Genomic DNA, 21,101 nt, shown 5'->3' on the forward strand with positions numbered 1-21,101 from the left:
GTTATATATTGATTATTGCTAAAGACGGTCTCTTAATTAAAAGAGAAACATAGAGTTAAAGAGACGCATGCACGTAGCCACGAGATTGGTCGAAAAAGGAAAAGAAGGGAAAAGTTATTGTGCTTTTTATGTTATAAATTGTATTGCCGCAAAACTTGCTTGTACGTGATTCTTGTGTAATCTAACTTATTTTGAATCTTGGAATCCATCTCGTCCAAGTTGGAATTTATCTCATTTGTTATCGTCTCCAACTTCTCCTTCAACTAGGAAGCCATATAATAATATGTAGGGTTTGGTATGTAACACCCTCTCCTAGGTTAAATATATATACACTTATTAGGGTTTGAGGGTTTATATATTGGATGGACTAAAATTGAGTTTCTTTTAAGGGTCTTGGTGGGTTTTTTCTTTTTTTCTTTGTTATTTGCCGGGCTTTTTAATGAAACTTCAAAGAGAAGTTAGTGAATTTCAAAACAAAAGCTTTTTCCAGAGGATAAACTCATTTATGTCTAGTTTCCTTATTTTGAATTTCATTTAGATTTCGGAGGAGAAATGAATCAATCGAAGCAAGACGATATATATGAAGAAATCAGGATCAAGTACAAAACTATGAATGAAATTTTTGTGGGATAACTAATGCACTACCTACTTTACCAAGACTGGGAATAGAGATTTATAACTTTGCCTTTTTAAGAAAAAAAACTATGAAAACACATCCAGAGACAGAATGGAGACAAACGGAGACGCTTATGTCAAAAGTAAAGTTTTGGTTCCTCTCAGACAACATGTTTATTGAGTGCAATAGCAAACCCGTCCTATTGAGTACCAATACATCATTGACCCTAAACAAACAAGAAGGTACGGTAACAGAGAAACTCTTGTTACAGTTGCAGGAGCAAATATACTAGTGAGACCGCGGTACTAACTCTGAGGACCGATGATTGGCTTTGGTACCTCTGCGGTTCCAGATTGGAGTTGTCTCAATGAGCTTGTGTGGTACAAGCTGTCTCTCCCGTTTGCTCTTCTTCTTAAAATTGTGAACTTTGAGCCTCGCAATCTCAGCTTCTTCCTCTGGAGTCGTCTCTCTAACTATGACTGTTAAACGACACCGGGGTACTGATATAATCCCGCTTCTTCCTTTTGCATGGTAAGCTACCTTCTTCCCAAAGAGTCCCTTCCCAACAAACGCTTCCGCTGCATCACATAAATCAAAAGCTTAGATGAATTACATCGTTCTATCATATCATGTTTACTTCTTTAAGGTACAGTTCGGCGAACTCTCTGACATATCATGTTCTCTTCTTTAATGCAAAACAAGGAAATCACGGATCCAGTCTCAGTAGTACATACCAACAAGGAGACGGTCAGGATCTAGTCCATGGTTATGAGTAGCATTTGCACGGGCAGCGTGGATAACCTGCATTATTATGTTATAAAATCCTTTAAGCATTGTATTAAGATAACAAGTTGTATGCTCAGTATCAATAGATGGGGACATGTATCAAATGCCTGGAGAGGAGAGTAGCGGAGACACTCCAAAAGTGAATTTTTTATTTTAACTCAGAATCTGAGAGATTACCCGGTACACGGTCTGTGAAGCTCGTTTGACTGTGACCTGCAATTGCATCAAAGCATCTTCAACACGCATGCCACGGACTAATGCTGCAACCAGGTTGACCTTCTTAGGACTCTGAAACAAGCAAGATTGGGCACATTATATAGCGCATATAACAAGACTAAGATGGAAACATATTAAAACGAAATGAAGCAGTATGATCTGAAAAGTTAAAGTGCTATATGATCAATAGAACACACCTGCTTTATGGACTTCAAGACAGCCTGAACTTTCTGACGCTTTGGGATAATCTTCTGCTCTTCTTCTTTACCACTACCCAACAGAGCTGGAGATGACAAAGGTGATGAAACAGGTTCTTCAGCCGCCTTTAAGTGTCTTGAGGTAGAAATTCCCTGAAAACATAGAACTGAGATCAGAGAAGAAAGAAGCAGCATCCCATAAAAAGTTCATACCTAAAAGTACAGGTCCCCCAGAAGTTATCTACAAATTTATAGTTCCAAAAGATGACTCTTTTCGCCTAAATTTACATAGACAATAGAAGTAGTCATCCCACTACACGGTTTCAAAACTAATGTAGAGCTCGAGCAGCAATTATATAAGCAATCAATTTTGCTATATCTAACTACAGAAGCAAATTTCTCCAAAAAAGAAACAAGAAACACTAGTCTCACTAAAAAAAAAAGTATTACCAGTTGTTGTAGATGATGATACAGTGGTCTTGAGCAATAGTTTGGTCTCAGAAGACTCTGCAAGTAGCCTAATTCACCAGAACCAACAAAACATAATCATTACTCACTCAAACTTCAAATCACAAACACACTATACCAGAACAAATCCAAGATAACACCTACCACTGCAAAGATCCACTAAGAGCACATAAATTCCCGAAATTATTTGAACTTTCTAACAGTCCCTAAACCCAAATGATCAAAACTCAATAGCTTCAAATGTTATAAAAATTAGCTAACCTTGTGAGAAAGGGGATTCTAAATTCCGAGTCGAAGAGTAATTTGCAGTAGAAATGTGATTGTTGTTCTTCACTCTTTTACCAACTTGACGGATAACAGTCTGTAAATTCCTCTGCCAACCCGCCATTGTTATCCACCTTCAAGCCGACTAGTTCTCGCTTCTTCTATAAACGCGATTGGCTCAACGACGGTTCTAAGGGTGTGCGAGGTCGGTGAGATGCATCTGAAATGCAGGTTTTTTCCTTCCCCACTGTCGAAGAGAAAATAGGTTTTCTTGGGAAGATGCACTCGTGAATATTGAGCCCATTACATTACTTACGGGCCTAAAACCATTTTCCTTCTGAGCCCATTTCTTTTACTGTCAATATTTTCTGTCAGCTTTTGTTGTTTTTTTTCTTTTTTCACTACCATCTGAAATAATGACACTGCATCAGATAGCATCAGATAGCATCAGATAGCATCAGATACAAAATAATAATCTTGGAATACATGTGAAATTTATGTTAAGAACAATAATGTATGGAAATGAACATCACATAAGTATCCTTCCTTTGTCAAAGTCTATGTTGCTCTGTTTTGATTTCTTTGAGTTTCACCGCTTCTGCCTTCTATCAAGTCCGGTCTTGTACGCCTTACAAGTTACAATCACCCTCCAAGTCATGTACTGATAGTAAAAACTAAGAAACTGTCACGAGCAACTTCGGTTTACATGCAAGTTTAAGAGTACCCAGTTAAACTTTAGTTGCGGCCGCAACAAGTAGGTGGATAAGGGGGACATATAAAAAAGATAAAACAATATCATGCACCAGCCGGGAATCAAACCCGGGTCTGTACCGTGGCAGGGTACTATTCTACCACTAGACCACTGGTGCTATTTTGTACATCTCATGAAAATAAATATATTTCAATATATTGAACGACGCAAAGTTCAAATCAGAATGTAGAAAAATAGCTACAAGTAGCCTACAACCTCAAACAAAAAGAGATGCATTGATTCATGCAATTTGGTCAAAAATTCATACAATCTTATATACAGAAGAATCACACGTATAAAAACTATATAGTACACATATTCAATAAATAACTCTCACACTAGTTTCTCACCTTCCATGAAGAATAGAACCATAACTTTGGAAGGAATTAGAATAAGAAGGTGAGTTCCTTACATCTTGGATTGTGGGATGTTGTTGTCTGCTTCCTTCACCAGTTTCCAACAAGTAAGAGCTCTTCACCCTCTCCAACAAGCTCATTTCCCTTTCACCACCATCCTCCACTAGTCTCCCTTGTTCTAATATATGTACCACTTGTCTTATCTTTGGACGCACTCTCGGATCAGGATGCACACATAATAGTCCTATTCTCAAAGCCATCTCTACTTCCTCCGTATTGAACCTTCCATTTGCCTTTATTCTCTCGTCTAAACCATCAACCACTTTGTCTTTCTCCATTAGTCTCCAAATCCATTCCACTATCCCTTCTCTTCCTTCTTCTATTGGTCTCCTTCCACACACTACCTCCAACACAAACACTCCAAAGCTATATACATCGCTCTGCGCTGATGCTCTCCCTGTCTTAACAAGCTCAGGTGCCATATAACCCGCTGTTCCAACAACATGTGTCGTGCTAACCATCTCTTTACTAGTGTTCTGCAACTTAGCCAACCCGAAATCACCTACCCTCGCGTTCATATCCTTGTCAAGCAACACATTGCTTGATTTTATATCTCTATGTAACACCTTTGACTCCCACCCTTCATGCAGATACAACATCCCTAACGCTACATCTTTTATCACTCTCATCCTTTCCTCCCAATTTAACATCTCGTTACAATCAAATATCCGCTTATCGACGCTACCATTCTCCATGTACTCGTAAATCAATACCAGACTATCTCCTCCTTTCTTAGACCAACCTTTTAGTCCAACTATATTCTTGTGCCTTAGTCTCCCTAAGCTCGAGACCTCGGCCAAGAACTCACTCGTCCCGCTAACACTCTCACGAGGGCTCATCATTATTCTCTTCACCGCCACTTCTTTGCCTTCCAACACTCCTCTATACACCTTAGAATTCCCTCCGTATCCGATCATGTTCTCTTCCGAGAACCCTTTTGTTGCTTCCAAAACGTCTTTGTATTGCACTCTGTGAGGCCAAAACTCTGTTTCCCAATCTTCCACGTCGCCTTCTAGTCTCTGCCTTCGCTGCCTCACAACGTAGAAACAGAGGAGCCCAATAACAGAGACTAATAACACAACACCACTAGATATCCCAGCAATGAAGCCTTTAGACTTTAAAACAGAGTCCTCTGACATTTTAAACGAAGGAAGGTTCCTAGTGATCAAAGCATCACCGATGGAGAAATTGGAGTTGCTAAAACTCCATGATAGAATCCTATGGCTCTGCACTAGTTGTCCTGTAGATGCGGTGAATCCCACATACATTTCATTAAGTAAAACTCCAGTAAGATTCAATGGAATGCTTATGAGTGGTCGTATGGGCTTCCTAGTGCCAGCTCTAGCCATCGTGACATTGATGGCTGACCCATTAAACTCGATCCACGCCTGGTAATTATCACCGCTGTTAAGCCTCAGCTTCGTGAATTTCTCGCCGTCTCTGCCTCCATAAAAGCCGGAAACTTTAGAAGAAACGGAGTTCAGGGAATTAACGTCGACGCCGACGTGATTGTCATTGATGTCGTTGAACTCTTGGTTGGAGAAAACATCGAACTCTACGGCGAAGATTCGGTTGTTAGGGTCGCCGTTATTAGTCAAGTTGAAGAGGCCGAGATGCTGAGAAGAACTCGCCGCGGATGTTTCCGAGAAAGGGAGGAAGACGAAGGCGAAGCCATGTCCCGGGGAGAGGTGTTTGTAAGGAGCCATGGAGAAGATGAATGATGTGGCGAAAGGAAGAGGTATGGCGGAGGCGGCGGTGGAGATTCTTGAATGGTATAGACCACGTCCGATGGAGAAAGTGGTTTGGTTGGTGAGAGTGAGGATCGACGGAGGAGAATCAACGGTGGCGGAGCCGACGAGAAGTGTATTGTTGGTGGTGAAATCTGAGTTGTAGATGAATTGGATGCATGAGACTGATCCGAACAAGACTTGTGTTGTGGCGAAAAAGATAAAAATGGAAACTTTAGAGAACATGGTGAGAGAGAGAGAGAGAGACAGAGAGATCTTTTGGGTGGAAGTTTGTCGTTTTGAAAGTATATGGAAGGAGGAGGAAGAACGAAGAACAGCTTGTCAGAACTCAAAAGAGTTTTGATTGGTTTTTTTTTTTTTTTTTTGTGACGGTGTCTTCTTTATTCAAAGAAGCAAGCATTCAAATAAATTGTCTGAACTGGAAAGGATCCATTCCAAAGTCAATACAATTATTAACAAGATCATGTTGTTTAATATACATACTTGATTCTACGTGTTTTGACATATAGTATTTGTCTATTTGATTTACAAGATGCTGACAAACAAATAAAAGTACGCCACAACTTCCGCCGTGATAATTTGATCTCTTAATCTACTGTGATATTTTATTCCTATGCATTTGGAGTTTTGTTTTCTTGAGCCGAGCCACTTGGAATTAATGGTGAATTGGAATTGGTAATTTTGCTGTCCACATTTATGGGTATGAATGTATGATGACCTTATCGGTCAAATAAGTCAGCTTTGAAATGTCAAACATTCATCTTCTCATCTCTCTTTCAATATTTTCAAACATAACCGCACGTAACTCGAATTATTCGTCAACAGTAAGCATCATAGTACTAATCCTAAAATCATGTCAAAGGCCTAACAGTAACAACCAACAAACTACTTTCTTATGGTAGGTCTCATTTCATATTAACTTTAATAAGCATCGGAATCCCATATTCGTTTTTTGAAATGCGGTTTGTTAAGTAATCTAATCTCACTAATCACTTGGTTTACCAAGGAACGGTGCGTTTTGGGAGATGAGCCAAAAGCACAAAAAAAAGGAAGAAGAAAAATGGAAACAGAGCTCTCCAACTGTCAGTTTGCAGGAAAAGGCAAAGACTTCAACTGGACCGCTAAAGAAATAAAGAAGGCACGTGACGAACACTACCCAATAAGCAAGAGCGTACTGTTCACGTTAGGTCAGATTCGACTAGGCTAAAGTAGAAACTAAAAAGAACGTTCGATCACTTTCCTTTTCTCACAATTCTTCACCGCAAACACTCACCCCAAAAAGAGGAAACAGAAGAAGAAGAAGAAGCTTAAGACTAAAGAAGGGGTCTTTTTTTTACTATTTACCCTAAACTACTTTACCAAACCAGACACAGAATCATACGATCAGATCTGCTGTTCAAACGATGGCGGACAAGGAAGAGCAAGAGACGATGACCTCGTACAAGCTGTTCCTTAGAGTTATAAGCAAGAGAAGAACATGGGCCTGTCTGTTTCTTGTGGTCTACGCGATCCTCTTGTCTTCTTCGTGGAATTCGTTGAATTCGATAGTGAATTGGTACGGTGATAACCACCAGACGTCATCTGGTTTGCCTGCTCTTTACGCGTCGGTTCTTCTTGGTGCTGTGTTCGGGGTTCTCTCGATGGCGGCGGCGCTGTTCATAGCTGTGCCGGCGATCGTTGTGATATGGATATCGGTGGTGGTGTCGATGGCTTTCGCCGGGAAATCTAGGAAGAGAGTGGTAATCGAAGGGAGGAAAGTGACGAAAGAGATCGCTGGTTTTGTGTTTAGGGTTCTTCTCAAAGAAGGAAACTTTGTGGCTCTTCTTTGTGCCCTTCTTGCTTACTTCGTCTTCTTTAACTCTTACTCTTCCTCTTCTTGATTCAATTCTTTTTGCATTTTGTTTCATTAACGAAAACATCTACGACTAATACATCGAAATCTTTCCTCACTAATTGTCTTTTAGTTTAACAGGATTAGGTTTCTTGAATCTGAAAAATATCGATCTTCTTTTTTGGAATGATCGATGTGTGTTTCTGATGATGTCAGATCGAATGCTTCCACGTCACAATACCAACACGTGAAGTTATTGTCGTTTCTTTTGTTTATTTCTTTTGAAGGAACACAAAGATTCTTCGTTTGGTCTCTCTGTTTGTCGGTCATTCTCTGTCTCTGTCCGTAGAAGAGAGCTTCTCAAACCTGAACTATAATATGGGGTTGAAGGCCTATTCAGGTGGGCTTTACGGTTTACCATCGATAGCCCGTTTGTTGTAGCTTCCATAGATTAATGAAGAACTGTTTGGTGAAAACGTTAGATATATGGTTTGACTAATTTTTTTCTTTGAAGTTTCAAGGCTTACTTGGTAACGTATATATTATGAAACATCAATGACCCATAAATTATGAAACATATGAAACATCAATGACCCATAAATTATGAAACATATATATATATATATATATATATATGTATCGTGACAACAGTAGGCAAATATATATACAACATAGAAGAAGATAGATTGTGTTTGAAGGATATAATGCATGTGATTAGGTATAGTCCAGACTGAAGTTGTTGGGTAAAAGCTTAAAAAATTGATGAGTTTCCCCTTCACCTATTTCTCCATGATGTAACACTAATAACAAATGTTAGAAGGTGGGCAATCCGAGTTAAATCATAGTTTCAAGTCAACAACTATACGAAACAATTATGCATATTTGATAAAAAGGATATAGATGTTGAAAAAACATGTTCCCATACATGCTCTTGATCTATATACTGAATATAATTGGCAAACAATCTTTTAAAATATCTATACTTCGATTTCGTTTGCATATTCTCTTCACGTGTTATTCAATCTCATTGCTTAGGTTCCATAAAAATACGTATAATAATGTAGTAGTATTATGAATGACTCTGCAGTACCTTCCGGGAGTTAAGAAAAGCATCACCGACAACATTCAAAGTTTTTTTTTTTTTTTTTTTTTTTTTTTTTTTTCATTCAAAATATTTTACTTCTGTCTGCTATTTAATTATATACCACACACCCTTTACTTGCGAGGAGTAGTTAACAATACATGTCGGCAACAAAAAAAGAAGAAGTCAACAAAACATTAGAAAATTACAAAAGCGGAGTGATGAACGGGTTCACAAATTTGATCATTGTAATTTATTTAAGTGTTGGCTAAACTACAAGGATTAAAAACAAATCTTACCACAAATGTAGTTGTCATGCCTATCCAGTATCCATATATGCATATTTTGTATCATCATAACAACGTGGACAACACCTCAAGAGGTTTTTTCAACATTCTCATATATAATAGAACCATCAAGAGAAAACAATAAATATATGTTGACTTTATGCAGAAGCTTAATATGCTAATTTATTCCTAAATCAATCGTTTTGTATAGTCTAAATGAGTTAGGAGTAAGGGAATTTTGTTGTAAATTTTAAAGTTACAAATGGATTCACAGTTAAATGTAAACATCACAAGAATGAACAATGAACATTTCTCAAATATTTGAAGTTGATGACACTCCAAGTCTCCAACGCATGTGACCTGGTTTTTTCTTTTTCTTTTTCTACGAGATTCAACTGTTTTATTTATTTCCCTGTGTGTTCATCAAAATTTAAATTCCAATTTATAAAAGTTTCCAACAACATATAACTCTATTTTAGTTTTAAAGTCTTAATACTAGGTTAATTTCTGTGTCTTTTCTATTCTTTGGTGGGTCAAGTACTGTTCTTTTCTCTTCGATTATTTATTTTATAAACATCAGTAAGTAAAATATCAAATTCATAAGAAGATATTTTTGTAAGTAATTTCAACTTACAAGAATAGTAGGTAAAATCATAAATTTTGTAGAAAAGAAAAAAACATCACTATATGCTTTGTCCCTTTGGCAGGTAAAATCCAAAAAGCTCTTTTATTTCTTTCACAAAAGAAATTTATATTAAAGAAAACAGCAGTAATTTGGGGGTCTTTTTTTTTTGGTTTTTTGTAATATATAATTTGTGTTACAGTGAACACTAATAAACAAATACAAATACAAAGATACATAGATCTGTGTCTGTGATCATTTCAATGATTCAATTTTTTTTCCTGCTTGTATCTCTCAAGTTTCAAATGGGAGCCATTTTTTCAAATCTTGTCAATTTTTTATAAAAAGATTGCTATTTCCGTCTGGGTTTCATAAAAAGTTTGGATTTTGGGACACATCCACTGAGAACAAGGCTCAGACTTTTTCTTCTGGGGGGGTGGCTACCGACTAAAAACTCTGAGAGCCGTTTCTCCGATTCTGGGGATTGAGTTTTCTGGGTTGTGAGCAGGAGGAGGAGGTAGCAGAAGCATGGTCTCTTCAAGGAACAGGCCAATGCTACGAATTCTAGGTTTTTTTATATGTGCAGCTTTCATCTACCTCTCATTTAGGGATTTGTGGTTGAATCACTACAAGAGGAAACCAGAGTTAGGGTTTGTGAAGAGGAACGGAACTCAGTTCGTGTTGGATGATATGCCTCTGTATGTAAATGGGTGGAACTCGTATTGGTTCATGAACCATGCGGTGGATGAACACAGTAGAAACCTTGTCGGTGAAATGCTTGAAGCTGGAGCTAAAATGGGTCTCACTGTTTGTAGAACTTGGGCTTTCAATGACGGTGGCTACAACGCTCTTCAGATCTCCCCTGGCCGATTCGATGAGCGAGTCTTTCAGGTACTTTTTTTTCTTTCTTTCAACTAAGCCTCCGTCCGGCTCTGTGATGATCTCTCTGTGTCTCTTGTTTAATGGGATTTGTATAAATGGTTAGGCCTTGGATCATGTAATCGCAGAGGCTAAGAAACATGATGTTAGATTGCTGCTTAGCTTAGTGAACAATTTGCAAGCTTACGGAGGGAAGACTCAGTATGTGCAGTGGGCATGGCAAGAAGGTGTTGGTCTCAGTTCTTCCAATGATTCCTTCTTCTTTGATCCATCTATCCGCAATTACTTCAAAAATTATCTCAAGGTAATGGTCTTTTTGCTGGTATGATTTAACATTACACCATTGAGTGAGTGTGTGAGCAAAACCTAAAGAAATTAAGATGGAATTTTTGTTTCCTGATTTTCAGGCTCTGCTCACTCGGAAGAACTCAGTAACTGGAATAGAGTACAGAAATGATCCTACTATCTTCGCTTGGGAGTTGATCAATGAGCCACGATGCACGACTGATGTCTCTGGCAAAACTCTCCAAGTGAGTCCTCCATTTCACCTTATCACCTGGATTCATTCAAATTGTTTTATTTATTTATTCTGCAAACATGTTAATGTGTTTCTTTGCGGGATCACAGGACTGGATCGAGGAAATGACGGGATTTATTAAATCGATTGACGACAAGCATCTCCTCACAGTTGGCCTGGAAGGCTTCTATGGTCCTGAGAACCCGAAACGGCTGACGATTAATCCAGAACAGTGGGCCTCTCAGCTTGGATCAGACTTTGTTCAAAACTCTAATTCCTCAAACATCGATTTTGCTTCCGTTCATGTCTACCCCGATCACTGGTAAGTCAGCTGGAACAGAGAAGCAATAGATGATTGACTGACCTCTTGGAAGTTTCTACATCTTATTTTGCTAACATATATGTATGGGCAGGTTTCATAATCAGACCTTTGAAGAGAAGCTAAAGTTTGTGGTGAAATGGATGCAATCTCACATTGAAGATGGGATGAAAGAACTCAAGAAGCCAGTTCTGTTCACAGAGTTTGGACTCTCAAACCTGAACAAAGACTACGAACCAGCCCAGAGAGATAAGTTCTACAGAGTCATATTCGATGTGGTTTACAAATCAGCCAAACGAAGGAAGGCAGGTGCAGGTTCATTGGTGTGGCAGCTATTCATGGAAGGCATGGAAACATTCAGCGATGACTTTGGGATAGTTCCACATGAACAAGACTCCATTTATAAATTGATGATAGAACAATCTTGCAGGTTGGGTAAAGTCACAGGACGTCTTAAGGAACGTAAGTTGAAAGAACTTTGTTCTCACAGACACTGAGAGAATCACATGTTAACTGTGTCATTTTTTCAACAGTGAAATCTGATTCTCAATTTTGTTGTATACAAAGAATCAAATCAATGAGTAATAATTTGGTGCATTCAACCAAAGATCCTTTGTTCGACTTCATAGAAAAGCAGAGAAATTCATATTTATAAGAACAAATCCAAAGAAGGCTATACTCTTCAAATCTAAACCCTACATAGAGATTTAAGAGGAGACTAATTGAAAACTAACTAGAACTACGCTTAGCCAATCTTGGTGATGTCCTCGTTGAACTCGTCTTGTTCACTTTCTTCTTCTCCTTCAGTACCTTCTCAACCAATTCCGATTTAATCGATTTCTTGTTGGGTTTAACCAATTGGGCACTGTTATCTTCAGCGACTCTGTCAAAATCATCAGAGAGCTTTCTCCTGATTCTAACCACACCTTCATCTTCAGATCCGACTCCCTCATCATCGGAATCGTTCAGATCTAAGTACCTTCTTCGTTTCACAACAATGGGAGCCGGAGGAGGAGACTCAGAACCAGATCTCTTCTTATTCTTTTTCCTCTCGGAGCTTGCGGACTCGAGTTTCACAGGGCTACATTTCTCAAGCTGGGCACGGAGTTTGTTGACGTTTCCTTCGATTCGGCCCTGGAGACGGAGACGAGTGAAGTTGAGACCACCCATGGACCAGTGAGCATCTCTCGCCCATGTGAGGAGCGGATCTAGCACGGAAAGTGGCGGATCAACACGGCAAGAGCTGAACTGAGGATTGTCGAAGAAACGAGGTCGGGGAAGCCCGTTGCCGTAGAACTCAACCGGTCTAATGGAGAGATGTTTCTTCACCGGCGTCATCATTTTGTTGATTTTGTGAAAGAGAGAAAGAGAGATTGAGAGGACTGAGAGAAGGAGGATGATGAATGAGTGATGGAGATTGGGGATTTAGGGTTTATATTAAAGGAGATTTTTGGCGGGTGAGGTCATTGGCGCGAGGCTCTAACCGCGCTGCTTGAAATAAAAACTTGGCGCCTCTTCAATTTTGTTTTCGCGCAGTATTTTTTGGTTTTAAGGATTCTAATTCTACGTAGATCTATTTCTTATTAAGTACATTATTTCTTTTCATGGGATATGTTTTTGGTATGAAATTAGAATTTTCCCCTTTCAGTGCTTTTTTTGGTCATGAAAATCCGTTCAATATAAACAACTTGGTGATGTAATAGACTGATACAAAGATGCTCGATACACAGAAGATTTGATCAAAGATAACAACTCATAAGAAGGGAGTGTTCACGAGGAACTTTTTGAAATTAACAACATACACAAATAAATAGAGAGCTTTTTAACTAAACATAAATTGAGTCGCATAAACAATACACAACAGACCCAATCTATTGGGCCCAATAAAACTAGGGCCTATAGAGTAACTCAGGTGAAAGGAGGAAGCACAGTTTTTATTGTCAAAGATACAAAGTAGAACAAGGGATATCGCTTCACTTCACTTCACCATCCTCCTCTGGGAGGCCCTCCTGAGGACTGCCCACTCAATCTGTCTAGGAGGGCGTTAAAGTCAATGGGTTGGCCACTCTCTTCCATCCGCTGAATCACGGCCATCACATGGTCTGCTCTGAACCCCATGCTCACTAGCTTTTCTATCAGTTCACCGTATTTTGATCTCAACACAGGTGGTGCACCAGTGTTACCGCCACCTGCCTGGTGGGGCTGGGGAGCGTATCCACCACCTTGTGGACCTTGCAAGTAATGGGACTGCTGCTGCTGCGGTGGCTGAGGTGTGTTGTATTGCATTCGCCCACCTTCATACATGGCATTGGCATAACCGGCAGGAGGAGGAGGTCCTGATGGTAGATACCCATCGCCTGTCTGGGGGCTATACAACATCTTTGTCTGCTGTGGAGCCTGTGGTGGTGGTGGTGCACTGTATCCGTAAGCTTGCATAGACTGTTGTGGAGGTCCAGAATATGGTGATTGCATCTGCATGCTGCTTGGCAATGGTTCGACAGGGGATTGGTTGCTTGTTGGTGCAGGCGGGTATGTTGGGTAGGCTCCACTTGATGGTGGCCTGGCCTGTGGCTGGGGAGGCCAGTTTTGCTGGTACTGCGAGAATGACTGAGTTTGGGCTGAGCTTGGGTGGGATGGAGCAGGGGGTGGGGGCATGTACTGACTCTGTGCTGGTGGTGCTTGAGGTTTTGATGGTGGAATGGAAATAGGTGCAGGTGTGTTTTGAAGCTGTGTAGGAGGAGGCATATAATACTGCTGCTGCTGTGGTTGCTGCTGCTGTGGATGCTGCTGCAACTGCGCTGGTGGCTGTGGGGCTATTTGGTGAGGCAAAGCAAGTGCAAGCTGGTTGTGTGCATCTGAGGTGTTCTCACTCTTCTTAGGCTCTTGAACAGGAGTAGCCACCCGATCCTCACCATGTTGAGAGTGAGATGAAGAAGATGACTCTTTCTGCACAAGTTGAAGCTTTGCTAGCTCTTTCTGAGTGTCTGCTAGCTCTTGTTTATCTCTGAGAATCTGGACTGACCTATGCACCTACAACAGAACATATCATGGTCTCAACTTCCAATGCTGATTAAAGTTTTAGAAATTTAAACAAACAAAAAAAGATTTATATATTGCATAACACACCTCTTGAAGATGTTTGTCCATAGATCTAAGCTTTACATCAGCCTCCTCGTTTTCATGAGTCAACTCCGATCTCATTTCTCCAATAGTCTTATCAAGGTTGTAGCAGTAGAGTTCTAGCTGGGACAAGCGTGAGCTGATACCTTCAAGAAAACGCATCATGTTATCTGCATACTTCTTCATGGTTCTTTCGACAGTGTCAGTAAGGTCTTGGCTCAAAGAGTCCTCCGGTGGGCTGTAAGAACTTGTGGGGAAAACCGAAGACCTTGCCATCCTGGTTTTATGAAATTCCTGCAAGCAAAATGAAAAAATAAACAAGCTCAGTATCATATGATCAATAATTGAATACAATTGTTCTTCCGAGTCAAACAGATAAGTTGCAAGTGCTATTAGATTTCATAGCCAGGCTGTTTCAACAGAAGATAGCTCCTCATAAATCACAATCTATAAAGAAATACAACAACAGGGAATGTCCATAGCTTAAAATATAGATTTTACAAAACGTAAATAAACTCAAGGAAAAAACAAAGAAGCTATGAAGCCAGCTATATATATAACGATGAAACTAACTAATAGCTGAGGACAAGTTCCAATATTGACTCTCATACACTGATCAAATCGCTAATTGAGCAAATCACCACTATTCAGCAATCAGTCAATCACATAAGTTTTTCAAATCGAAACCCTAAAATTCCCAAAAGAAATCAATAAAAACCACCGATCGAGCAAAGCCCAAAACTAGATTACAGACAGAAGATGGAACCTATGTGTTTACCTTGTTGGTAGCAGCGATCGCAGGATCGGAGTTAGAACCATTAGAAGAGTCCTGGTTGATGTAGTCTTGGTTTGTGTAGTCAGAGCAGAGGATATCATCGGAGCCAAAATCGAAGCCTTTAGATCCTGAGTTGACCCGGCCCGAAGATCCAGACGCCATTGAATTCCGAAGACTGAAACCCAGATTAAGAAAGAATCAAAAAGATGGAACTCGATTTAGATTCAAGTCTTGGGAGAAAAGCAAAAAAAAAAAGCTTGGTTCTTCGTTCTCTTCGAAACCTTTGAGAAAACGCAAGCAGGAGAAAAACGTTTTTTTATCTCTCTTTCCTTTTTTTTTTAAGTTTTAATTTACAAAAAGTCCAAGTGGGAGGAAAATGAAGTTTTTAAAGTTTCAGACTCGAGATAAGGATGAAGAAGAAGAAGCCAAGGAAACAGCCAAACCGACTTTACTCTTCTTTCTTTATTTTTATTTGTAATTTTAGTCCCTAAAGATCTTTATTACTTTGATTTAGCCCCCTTTGTTTGGGTGTTGCGAAACGACGTCGTTGTGGCGGCTACAAAGAGCAATGTCTCTCTCTCTCTTCAAATTGGTCCACCAAATTACGAGTATCTTCGATTCGTTATGTGTCGATGAGCTTGGCGCGATTCTCAGATTTGCTTCCTCTCTCTCCTTACCACTTGAGAGACGTATATAAGCTCCATGTCTGTGTCCGATCCTTGTTTACGGGGATCGTGGAAGAAATTGGGAAAATGAGGCATCTCGGATTCTGCCGATCACGAAGACGTCGATTTGAAAACACGGATGGGGACTGTAGTTGATAGTTTCGATCAGGGGAGATTCTTTTGCGGAGTTCAGTGCAGCTTTGATTTTGCTGAGGTACAATGCAGCTTTGATGTCATGGTGGTGCCTTAGTTGTAGCAGAATGTGTGGTGATTCGTGATCAATGAAACTAGGCAGAAGGTGAATTTGGATGTTGGGTTAAGTGGGGGAACCCGAAGATTTAATCTTTTTGGTAGGTTCGATGTAGATGATTGAGAAAGAGTGTTAAAAGTTTGATTTTGAGTGAGTTTGGTGTTTACATGGGTGTCCTTTGGGGTCTCGTGTCATCAAAATAAAAGTCACAGACGATGGTTTTAGTGCTCTTTGAATTCATTGTGTCTATGTGCAGTAAACCAGCTTCTCAGCATTGATACTGTTTTTCCTTGAGCAAAACGATGCAAAGGGATATCAAGTTAGTGGAATTTGTTCAAGGAAACTGTTTGGAGAGTCTTCTGAGTTCTGAGCTTGTTCTTGTGTAATCCAGGATCTTCTTGTTCTTGTCTAGTCTCAGCATCTTCGAGGCATTTGCTGCTACTGGTTTTTGGAATCTATAGTCACATTGGTCAGCTAAACTTGTCTGAGGAACTTATTCTAGTTATCAGTTGTATCAGAAACATGAACCGGTTATGACTGGAGTTACAGCAAGAGTGATGCTTAATTGTAACTTCTCTTAGCCTGTGCGTATTTCGTGATTTTGGTAGTGATTAGTGAAGTCCTTAGAGATCGTTGGGACAAACTCTTGTTTGAAGCTGTAACTTCTCTTAGCCTCTGCATATTTTGTGATGTTGGTAAGTGATTAGTGAAACTAGTTCTCAGGATTGACCTGTTGCGTTACTTACAATGGCTCCCCAACATATATATAGCCATTGAATTGCTTTGTCTTTTCCTTGACATCATTGTAAGATTTTATCCAACATATTGAACTCCCTGGGCAGAGATTCCACAATCAGTTTGGCCAGAAAATGTTTTTACATTCCTTTCTTGGTCATTTTTTGTTTTGTTTCTTTGGGACACCAAATCTTTTACATTTAACTACCTAAGAGTATAACAAGTTGTTTGGTTTTTGGTCTTGCGGCATGATCGATCAATGGATGATTCACTTAAAGATACGGATATGGGCCGAATAAGTTTTTGGCCGGTGAGGAAAAGTAAAGATATGTGGACAAGATTATGAGAATGCGCAAACGATAAAGTCCTCCAAAAGTAAAATTTAATTATTAAGAACCCATCTTTAAAGAAACATAGCCGCAAAGCGCTTTTTATTTGTATCCATACATCTTCAAATCATAAAACTTTAGTAATTAAATAACAGCCTAAATGGGATCCTATACGCCACCAATGATGCTTAGTACGATCATGTTACCATGTCAGAGTTTGATGGTAGTAAGAAAAACATAACACTTGTACTCTGTTTTTTTTTTTTTGGTGCACCACTCTAGTAAGAAAAACATAACACTACTCTGTTTCTCTTCAAAAAATAGTGACCACTGACCAGACTTAAAATTATGGAGTAGAGTATTAGGTTGTCATGTCTTTATCAAAGAATAAATGTGTTATTAACACATTAAATTTTGACACAGACAAATCTCACATCCTCACCAGAAAACCAACATGGATTTGTAAAGTTGGTATCCACAAATCGGTTTTAACATCATTTTAAGATTGGGTTCTCAAGGACACAAATAAATCAGAACCACTTGTCCAATACCTTTGTTCCCCCGTCATTAGTGTTACAACCTTATCTTATGAATATATCTTTTTCTCGAAACCTTATCTGATGAGCATAGAATTGCTTGCAACAGTAAACAAGATGGGTATACTTGTCCAATACAGATAGCTGACTTTGCCTATTTACTACATTCTCAAAAAACCAGAAAAAAAAAACACCAACTCACACAGCTGCAACAATGTCCGGACACGTGGGTGGCTTTACCAACCAACGATGGACCATTCTCTTTCATTTAAACAGATCAACCAATCATGTACCTCTTTGTGTGGTTCTAACTTCAAACCCCTCAAAGTACATTTTTTCGTTTTTTTATTTCATTGACCATATTAACCATCTCTGCTCCAATTACAATTCTTCTAGAAGACAAATCTTCATTTTCTAAAACACGATTACCAATAATATTAATCGTAATTAACACAAGTAAAACATGATTAAGATATTAAGGCAAAACGGTAATGGTCAACTAGCATTGCGTATATAAACCGTGGGCTGTAGAAGCAAACACACCTCAATTTTTTTTCCCACATTTTTCTCTCATCTGTCTACGGTTGCAGATTTATCTATTTTAACAGAAATTATCAAAGAAAAGTAAAAACAGAGTCCACGAAAATTTGGGATAATTTGAAGATCGAGACATGAAGAAATCTGGAATCATCGCTGCCTCCATCTCTGTCGCTGCTTCAGCCACCGCCATCTCTGCTGGCTCTACCAACACCTCTGTATCCTTCTCTTCCCCCGAATCTAATCTTTCTCGTCAGGTAAATAACAAAGCAATCTCCTTTTTCTGATTTTCTCAGTAGAATCAAAGTTCACTCCTCTGTTTTTTGCTCTGTTTCATTGAAGTACCCACACAATAAGTATCTCAAACAAAAAAAAATGTCTGATTTATTTAAATTACAAGGTTGGAGAGTTGACAAAGCTTAAAAGATTTTAATTTTATGGATTAGGAAGTGTAACGAATTATTTTAATTTTATATTTTCATTAGGATACGAAGGAGAAACAGAGGAAGAAGAAGGGTTCAGAAGATGGAGGAGATGAAAAGTTTGCTCCAAGGTTTGATGGGTTACGATTCATCGAGACGCTTGTTACTGCTCACCGATGATAGCCTTTGCATTATTATCTGATTTTGGAATTTGTTTACCCAATTGATCAACAACTTAAGAATTTACTGATTTTTATGTTTTGGTGTGCTTTGGATTAAAAGTGTACCCACCAAGAACCAAGTGGCATAATATTAACGTTTATGAGGTTCATGTTTCGATTTGCTTTTTCTTACTAAATTTGTATTTCTACTGACCTTATTAGGCCTTGGAGATTAACTCATCCCCATTTATGTTCAAACACACATGTTCTTGTTTCTCAAAACACATGTTTTGGAATACTAGTTTTATGATGTGTAACAAATAAAATTATTTTTTTTTGGCAACCAAAGAGTTGTATAGGGCTTCGGGACCATAGTTTATTTGGCCAAGATTCGAACCCATAATTTGGTCATTGCTCTCTCCTTAAGGACGACAACTGGTAGAGCTACCAATACCGGTCGTAACATATAATTTGAATGACAACTCAAACAAAAGTCGAATATTTACATCTATATATGCTCATGCAACAACTAACAAGTAATAACAAAGGCAGGAATGTAACATATAGTATTATATAACTCATATCTTAACATATATGGTAATGTCTTTAGAAGAGGCAAAACAAGATGAAAATGGTGATAAGCAATACATGTCTCGGGACAAGAGGGAACAATGCATGGGAAGATGATGTGGGCTTGACGTCGGTGCAATCGAGGCCCTCTTTGCCTTCTTTGCACATGTTAGCGAATATTCCAGGAGGATAACGACCGTAGATGTTGATGTAGCTGAACATCGTGGAGGCACAATCTGTCTTTTCATCGTTAATAGCTTCGGCGAAAGGGCAAGCAAAGTCCTTGAACGCCGAGCAGCATACCTTGGCCGGATAGTTTGGTCCTTTGCATTTACTCGTTATGACTGTGTAATTCTTGCTCGCAAAATCTTCTTTGCACGCTGTTATATAACAATGTTATTAACGTAATAATTTGACACTTTCTTATTTAGGATTAGCTAATAAATCGTCAATTGAACATGTTAGTTACTTACTTGCCCTTGCCTGAAGAAGAGCTCGGCTTGTAGATGGGTGTGTCTCATCAAATTCATCAACTACACATAGAAATGTATCAGAGATATTTTTTTTTCAAAGAGATATATAAACAATATTTTTTATGAACAAGAGCAAAATATTGAATAGTTGTAAAACTTACGAGAGATGTGGAGAGACGAGGCGAATTCAGACAAGATGAGGATTGAGAGAAGAGAAACCAAACAATGATGAGTAATCTCCATGTTTATGTTTCCTCCTCCTTTTTTTTTGTTTTTTTTCTCTTTTGTCACATTTGATTTTCTCAACATTTTCGTGTTTCCCGTAAGAGTTATAGGAGGAGAGAAAAATATTGCGGATATAGCGGATCATTATTTAGAAGAAACAAATAGTTATATGAATCAGAGTGCAATGCAAAGAAACAAAGTAACTGTTTACTAATTTAGTCCATTGAGAAAAGATAAAAAAAAAAAAGCCATCAAATTAACCAAATTTGGGATGCTAGGGAAATTGAAAATATAATAACTTTGGTTCAACTACCAATGGCTTATATATATATGCATAATAAATTTGAGAACCGCTTATTTCTTGGCTCAGTCAGTACTCCGGATCCGTTTAAATGCAACTTGCTCCAATAATTTCATATCAGAATTTGAATATATTATCACGAACGTGTATATATATAATACTATTACATATATATACGAGTTCTATGAATAATAACTATATATACAAGTGTTACAACTGTATTTAAACTCAGAAATAGAAAGCTACAACTGTATCCCAATTATGTTATTGTTTTTTCCTTTTTATGAATTTTATGATAGATGTATTTTCTCGGGAGGACTATCAATCTATCTTTATAACTAGTAACTACATCATGTAATGTAACACAGTAAGAGTATACTCTATCATATATGTATGTTCATTTCTTAAATTCGAACCAAAATTAGTTTAGGCAATAAATGACTTTGAGTTTTATCCAAAAAATTTATAACCATTGTCCCAACAAATAGCTATGGAGTTTGAGCATGCTCTCTGCTGCATTGATAATGTTTAGGACGATTTACAATTTAAAACATCTAATAGGAGATATTGTTTGTGAAAAAACACATAGAACATATTTTACTTTCTTGTTGGTATAACTAGTTTATGTGATTGCCTAACAACCTTATTTTATCATGATTATAATCAGATCAGATCAGATATAACAATGACGAGACAACAAATACGAATTTAAGGCAAATGTTTTGTAACTATCTCAAGGAGTGTGGATTATTTGGGGGTTTGCCTTCTTCTGCAATTAATAGTGTATATACTAATTGAAACTAAATATGGTATGGTGGTGAGTGGTGAGACACCCAATGGGCTCATTGCTTCCGTGACGTGTAACCTAAATGATCTTTGTGGTTTATAAACTATTTCCAACCATTGGTTGATAGTTAATAAGACCTTCTTTAATTAAATTAATTAAGCCTGTCATGAAAAACCTCCAATTCCAACTTTATTCAAGCAACGTACCAAAATTGCCT

General features: G+C 38.5%; 8 protein-coding genes and 1 non-coding gene across 9 annotated transcripts; 3 read left to right on the forward strand and 6 right to left on the reverse strand.

Annotated features, from left to right (window-relative positions):
- Positions 1 to 666: 666 nt before the first annotated feature.
- Positions 667 to 2,794, reverse strand: LOC17877956 (50S ribosomal protein L22, chloroplastic). Its single transcript, XM_006284253.2, has 6 exons — positions 2,545 to 2,794; positions 2,266 to 2,333; positions 1,816 to 1,968; positions 1,580 to 1,690; positions 1,351 to 1,417; positions 667 to 1,194 (listed from the first exon to the last, which is right to left on the reverse strand). The coding sequence occupies exons 1-6, from the start codon at positions 2,669 to 2,671 to the stop codon at positions 905 to 907; spliced, it is 816 nt and encodes a 271-aa protein (XP_006284315.1). The 5' UTR covers positions 2,672 to 2,794; the 3' UTR covers positions 667 to 904.
- Positions 2,795 to 3,345: 551 nt separating this feature from the next.
- Positions 3,346 to 3,416, reverse strand: TRNAG-GCC. Its single transcript has one exon. It is a non-coding gene; the product is annotated as a tRNA-Gly (tRNA).
- Positions 3,417 to 3,456: 40 nt separating this feature from the next.
- Positions 3,457 to 5,820, reverse strand: LOC17877724 (probable L-type lectin-domain containing receptor kinase VII.2). The gene has a single exon (XM_006283189.2). The coding sequence runs from the start codon at positions 5,685 to 5,687 to the stop codon at positions 3,645 to 3,647; it is 2,043 nt and encodes a 680-aa protein (XP_006283251.1). The 5' UTR covers positions 5,688 to 5,820; the 3' UTR covers positions 3,457 to 3,644.
- An 858-nt stretch (positions 5,821 to 6,678) lies between these two features.
- LOC17880261 lies at positions 6,679 to 7,411 on the forward strand. Its single transcript, XM_006284603.2, has one exon. It carries the CDS (start codon positions 6,866 to 6,868, stop codon positions 7,340 to 7,342), a length of 477 nt encoding a protein of 158 aa, XP_006284665.1. The 5' UTR covers positions 6,679 to 6,865; the 3' UTR covers positions 7,343 to 7,411.
- Positions 7,412 to 9,478: 2,067 nt separating this feature from the next.
- On the forward strand, positions 9,479 to 11,605 carry LOC17878957 (mannan endo-1,4-beta-mannosidase 5). The gene is made up of 5 exons (XM_006283706.2): positions 9,479 to 10,174; positions 10,269 to 10,466; positions 10,570 to 10,692; positions 10,790 to 11,001; positions 11,093 to 11,605. Exons 1-5 carry the CDS (start codon positions 9,812 to 9,814, stop codon positions 11,493 to 11,495), a joined length of 1,299 nt encoding a protein of 432 aa, XP_006283768.1. The 5' UTR covers positions 9,479 to 9,811; the 3' UTR covers positions 11,496 to 11,605.
- Positions 11,606 to 11,620: 15 nt separating this feature from the next.
- Positions 11,621 to 12,403, reverse strand: LOC17877565. The gene has a single exon (XM_006284847.2). It carries the CDS (start codon positions 12,337 to 12,339, stop codon positions 11,728 to 11,730), a length of 612 nt encoding a protein of 203 aa, XP_006284909.1. The 5' UTR covers positions 12,340 to 12,403; the 3' UTR covers positions 11,621 to 11,727.
- A 329-nt stretch (positions 12,404 to 12,732) lies between these two features.
- LOC17877413 (protein transport protein sec31) lies at positions 12,733 to 15,277 on the reverse strand. The gene is made up of 3 exons (XM_006283531.2): positions 14,897 to 15,277; positions 14,125 to 14,412; positions 12,733 to 14,028 (listed from the first exon to the last, which is right to left on the reverse strand). Exons 1-3 carry the CDS (start codon positions 15,053 to 15,055, stop codon positions 12,982 to 12,984), a joined length of 1,494 nt encoding a protein of 497 aa, XP_006283593.1. The 5' UTR covers positions 15,056 to 15,277; the 3' UTR covers positions 12,733 to 12,981.
- Positions 15,278 to 17,863: 2,586 nt separating this feature from the next.
- Positions 17,864 to 18,737, forward strand: LOC17880864. Its single transcript, XM_006284805.2, has 2 exons — positions 17,864 to 18,202; positions 18,431 to 18,737. The coding sequence occupies exons 1-2, from the start codon at positions 18,080 to 18,082 to the stop codon at positions 18,545 to 18,547; spliced, it is 240 nt and encodes a 79-aa protein (XP_006284867.1). The 5' UTR covers positions 17,864 to 18,079; the 3' UTR covers positions 18,548 to 18,737.
- A 283-nt stretch (positions 18,738 to 19,020) lies between these two features.
- Positions 19,021 to 19,974, reverse strand: LOC17878280 (GPI-anchored protein LLG2). The gene is made up of 3 exons (XM_006284544.2): positions 19,733 to 19,974; positions 19,572 to 19,631; positions 19,021 to 19,478 (listed from the first exon to the last, which is right to left on the reverse strand). The coding sequence occupies exons 1-3, from the start codon at positions 19,878 to 19,880 to the stop codon at positions 19,135 to 19,137; spliced, it is 552 nt and encodes a 183-aa protein (XP_006284606.1). The 5' UTR covers positions 19,881 to 19,974; the 3' UTR covers positions 19,021 to 19,134.
- Positions 19,975 to 21,101: the final 1,127 nt, after the last annotated feature.

Source organism: Capsella rubella, unplaced genomic scaffold, assembly GCF_000375325.1.
Source record: "Capsella rubella cultivar Monte Gargano unplaced genomic scaffold, Caprub1_0 scaffold_7, whole genome shotgun sequence".
NCBI lineage: Eukaryota > Viridiplantae > Streptophyta > Magnoliopsida > Brassicales > Brassicaceae > Capsella > Capsella rubella.

Bases quoted from the DNA above. Each gene is read 5' to 3' on its own strand.
- LOC17877956 (XM_006284253.2), bottom strand. From the start codon at position 2,671: ATGGCGGGTTGGCAGAGGAATTTACAGACTGTTATCCGTCAAGTTGGT. The intron at 2,334-2,544 runs GTTAGCTAATTT...CTGGTGAATTAG, and splicing joins AGAATCCCCTTTCTCACAAG to GCTACTTGCAGAGTCTTCTG. The intron at 1,418-1,579 runs GTAATCTCTCAG...ATAATAATGCAG, and splicing joins CTTCACAGACCGTGTACCGG to GTTATCCACGCTGCCCGTGC.
- LOC17878280 (XM_006284544.2), bottom strand. From the start codon at position 19,880: ATGTTGAGAAAATCAAATGTGACAAAAGAGAAAAAAAACAAAAAAAAA. The intron at 19,632-19,732 runs GTAAGTTTTACA...TTCTATGTGTAG, and splicing joins CTCGTCTCTCCACATCTCTC to TTGATGAATTTGATGAGACA. The intron at 19,479-19,571 runs GTAAGTAACTAA...GTTATATAACAG, and splicing joins TCTTCTTCAGGCAAGGGCAA to CGTGCAAAGAAGATTTTGCG.
- LOC17880261 (XM_006284603.2), top strand. From the start codon at position 6,866: ATGGCGGACAAGGAAGAGCAAGAGACGATGACCTCGTACAAGCTGTTC.
- LOC17880864 (XM_006284805.2), top strand. From the start codon at position 18,080: ATGAAGAAATCTGGAATCATCGCTGCCTCCATCTCTGTCGCTGCTTCA. The intron at 18,203-18,430 runs GTAAATAACAAA...TATTTTCATTAG, and splicing joins AATCTAATCTTTCTCGTCAG to GATACGAAGGAGAAACAGAG.
- LOC17877413 (XM_006283531.2), bottom strand. From the start codon at position 15,055: ATGGCGTCTGGATCTTCGGGCCGGGTCAACTCAGGATCTAAAGGCTTC. The intron at 14,413-14,896 runs GTAAACACATAG...TTTTGCTTGCAG, and splicing joins CGATCGCTGCTACCAACAAG to GAATTTCATAAAACCAGGAT. The intron at 14,029-14,124 runs GTGTGTTATGCA...GTTCTGTTGTAG, and splicing joins TGGACAAACATCTTCAAGAG to GTGCATAGGTCAGTCCAGAT.
- LOC17877724 (XM_006283189.2), bottom strand. From the start codon at position 5,687: ATGTTCTCTAAAGTTTCCATTTTTATCTTTTTCGCCACAACACAAGTC.
- LOC17878957 (XM_006283706.2), top strand. From the start codon at position 9,812: ATGGTCTCTTCAAGGAACAGGCCAATGCTACGAATTCTAGGTTTTTTT. The intron at 10,467-10,569 runs GTAATGGTCTTT...CCTGATTTTCAG, and splicing joins ACTTCAAAAATTATCTCAAG to GCTCTGCTCACTCGGAAGAA. The intron at 10,693-10,789 runs GTGAGTCCTCCA...GCGGGATCACAG, and splicing joins TCTCTGGCAAAACTCTCCAA to GACTGGATCGAGGAAATGAC.
- LOC17877565 (XM_006284847.2), bottom strand. From the start codon at position 12,339: ATGATGACGCCGGTGAAGAAACATCTCTCCATTAGACCGGTTGAGTTC.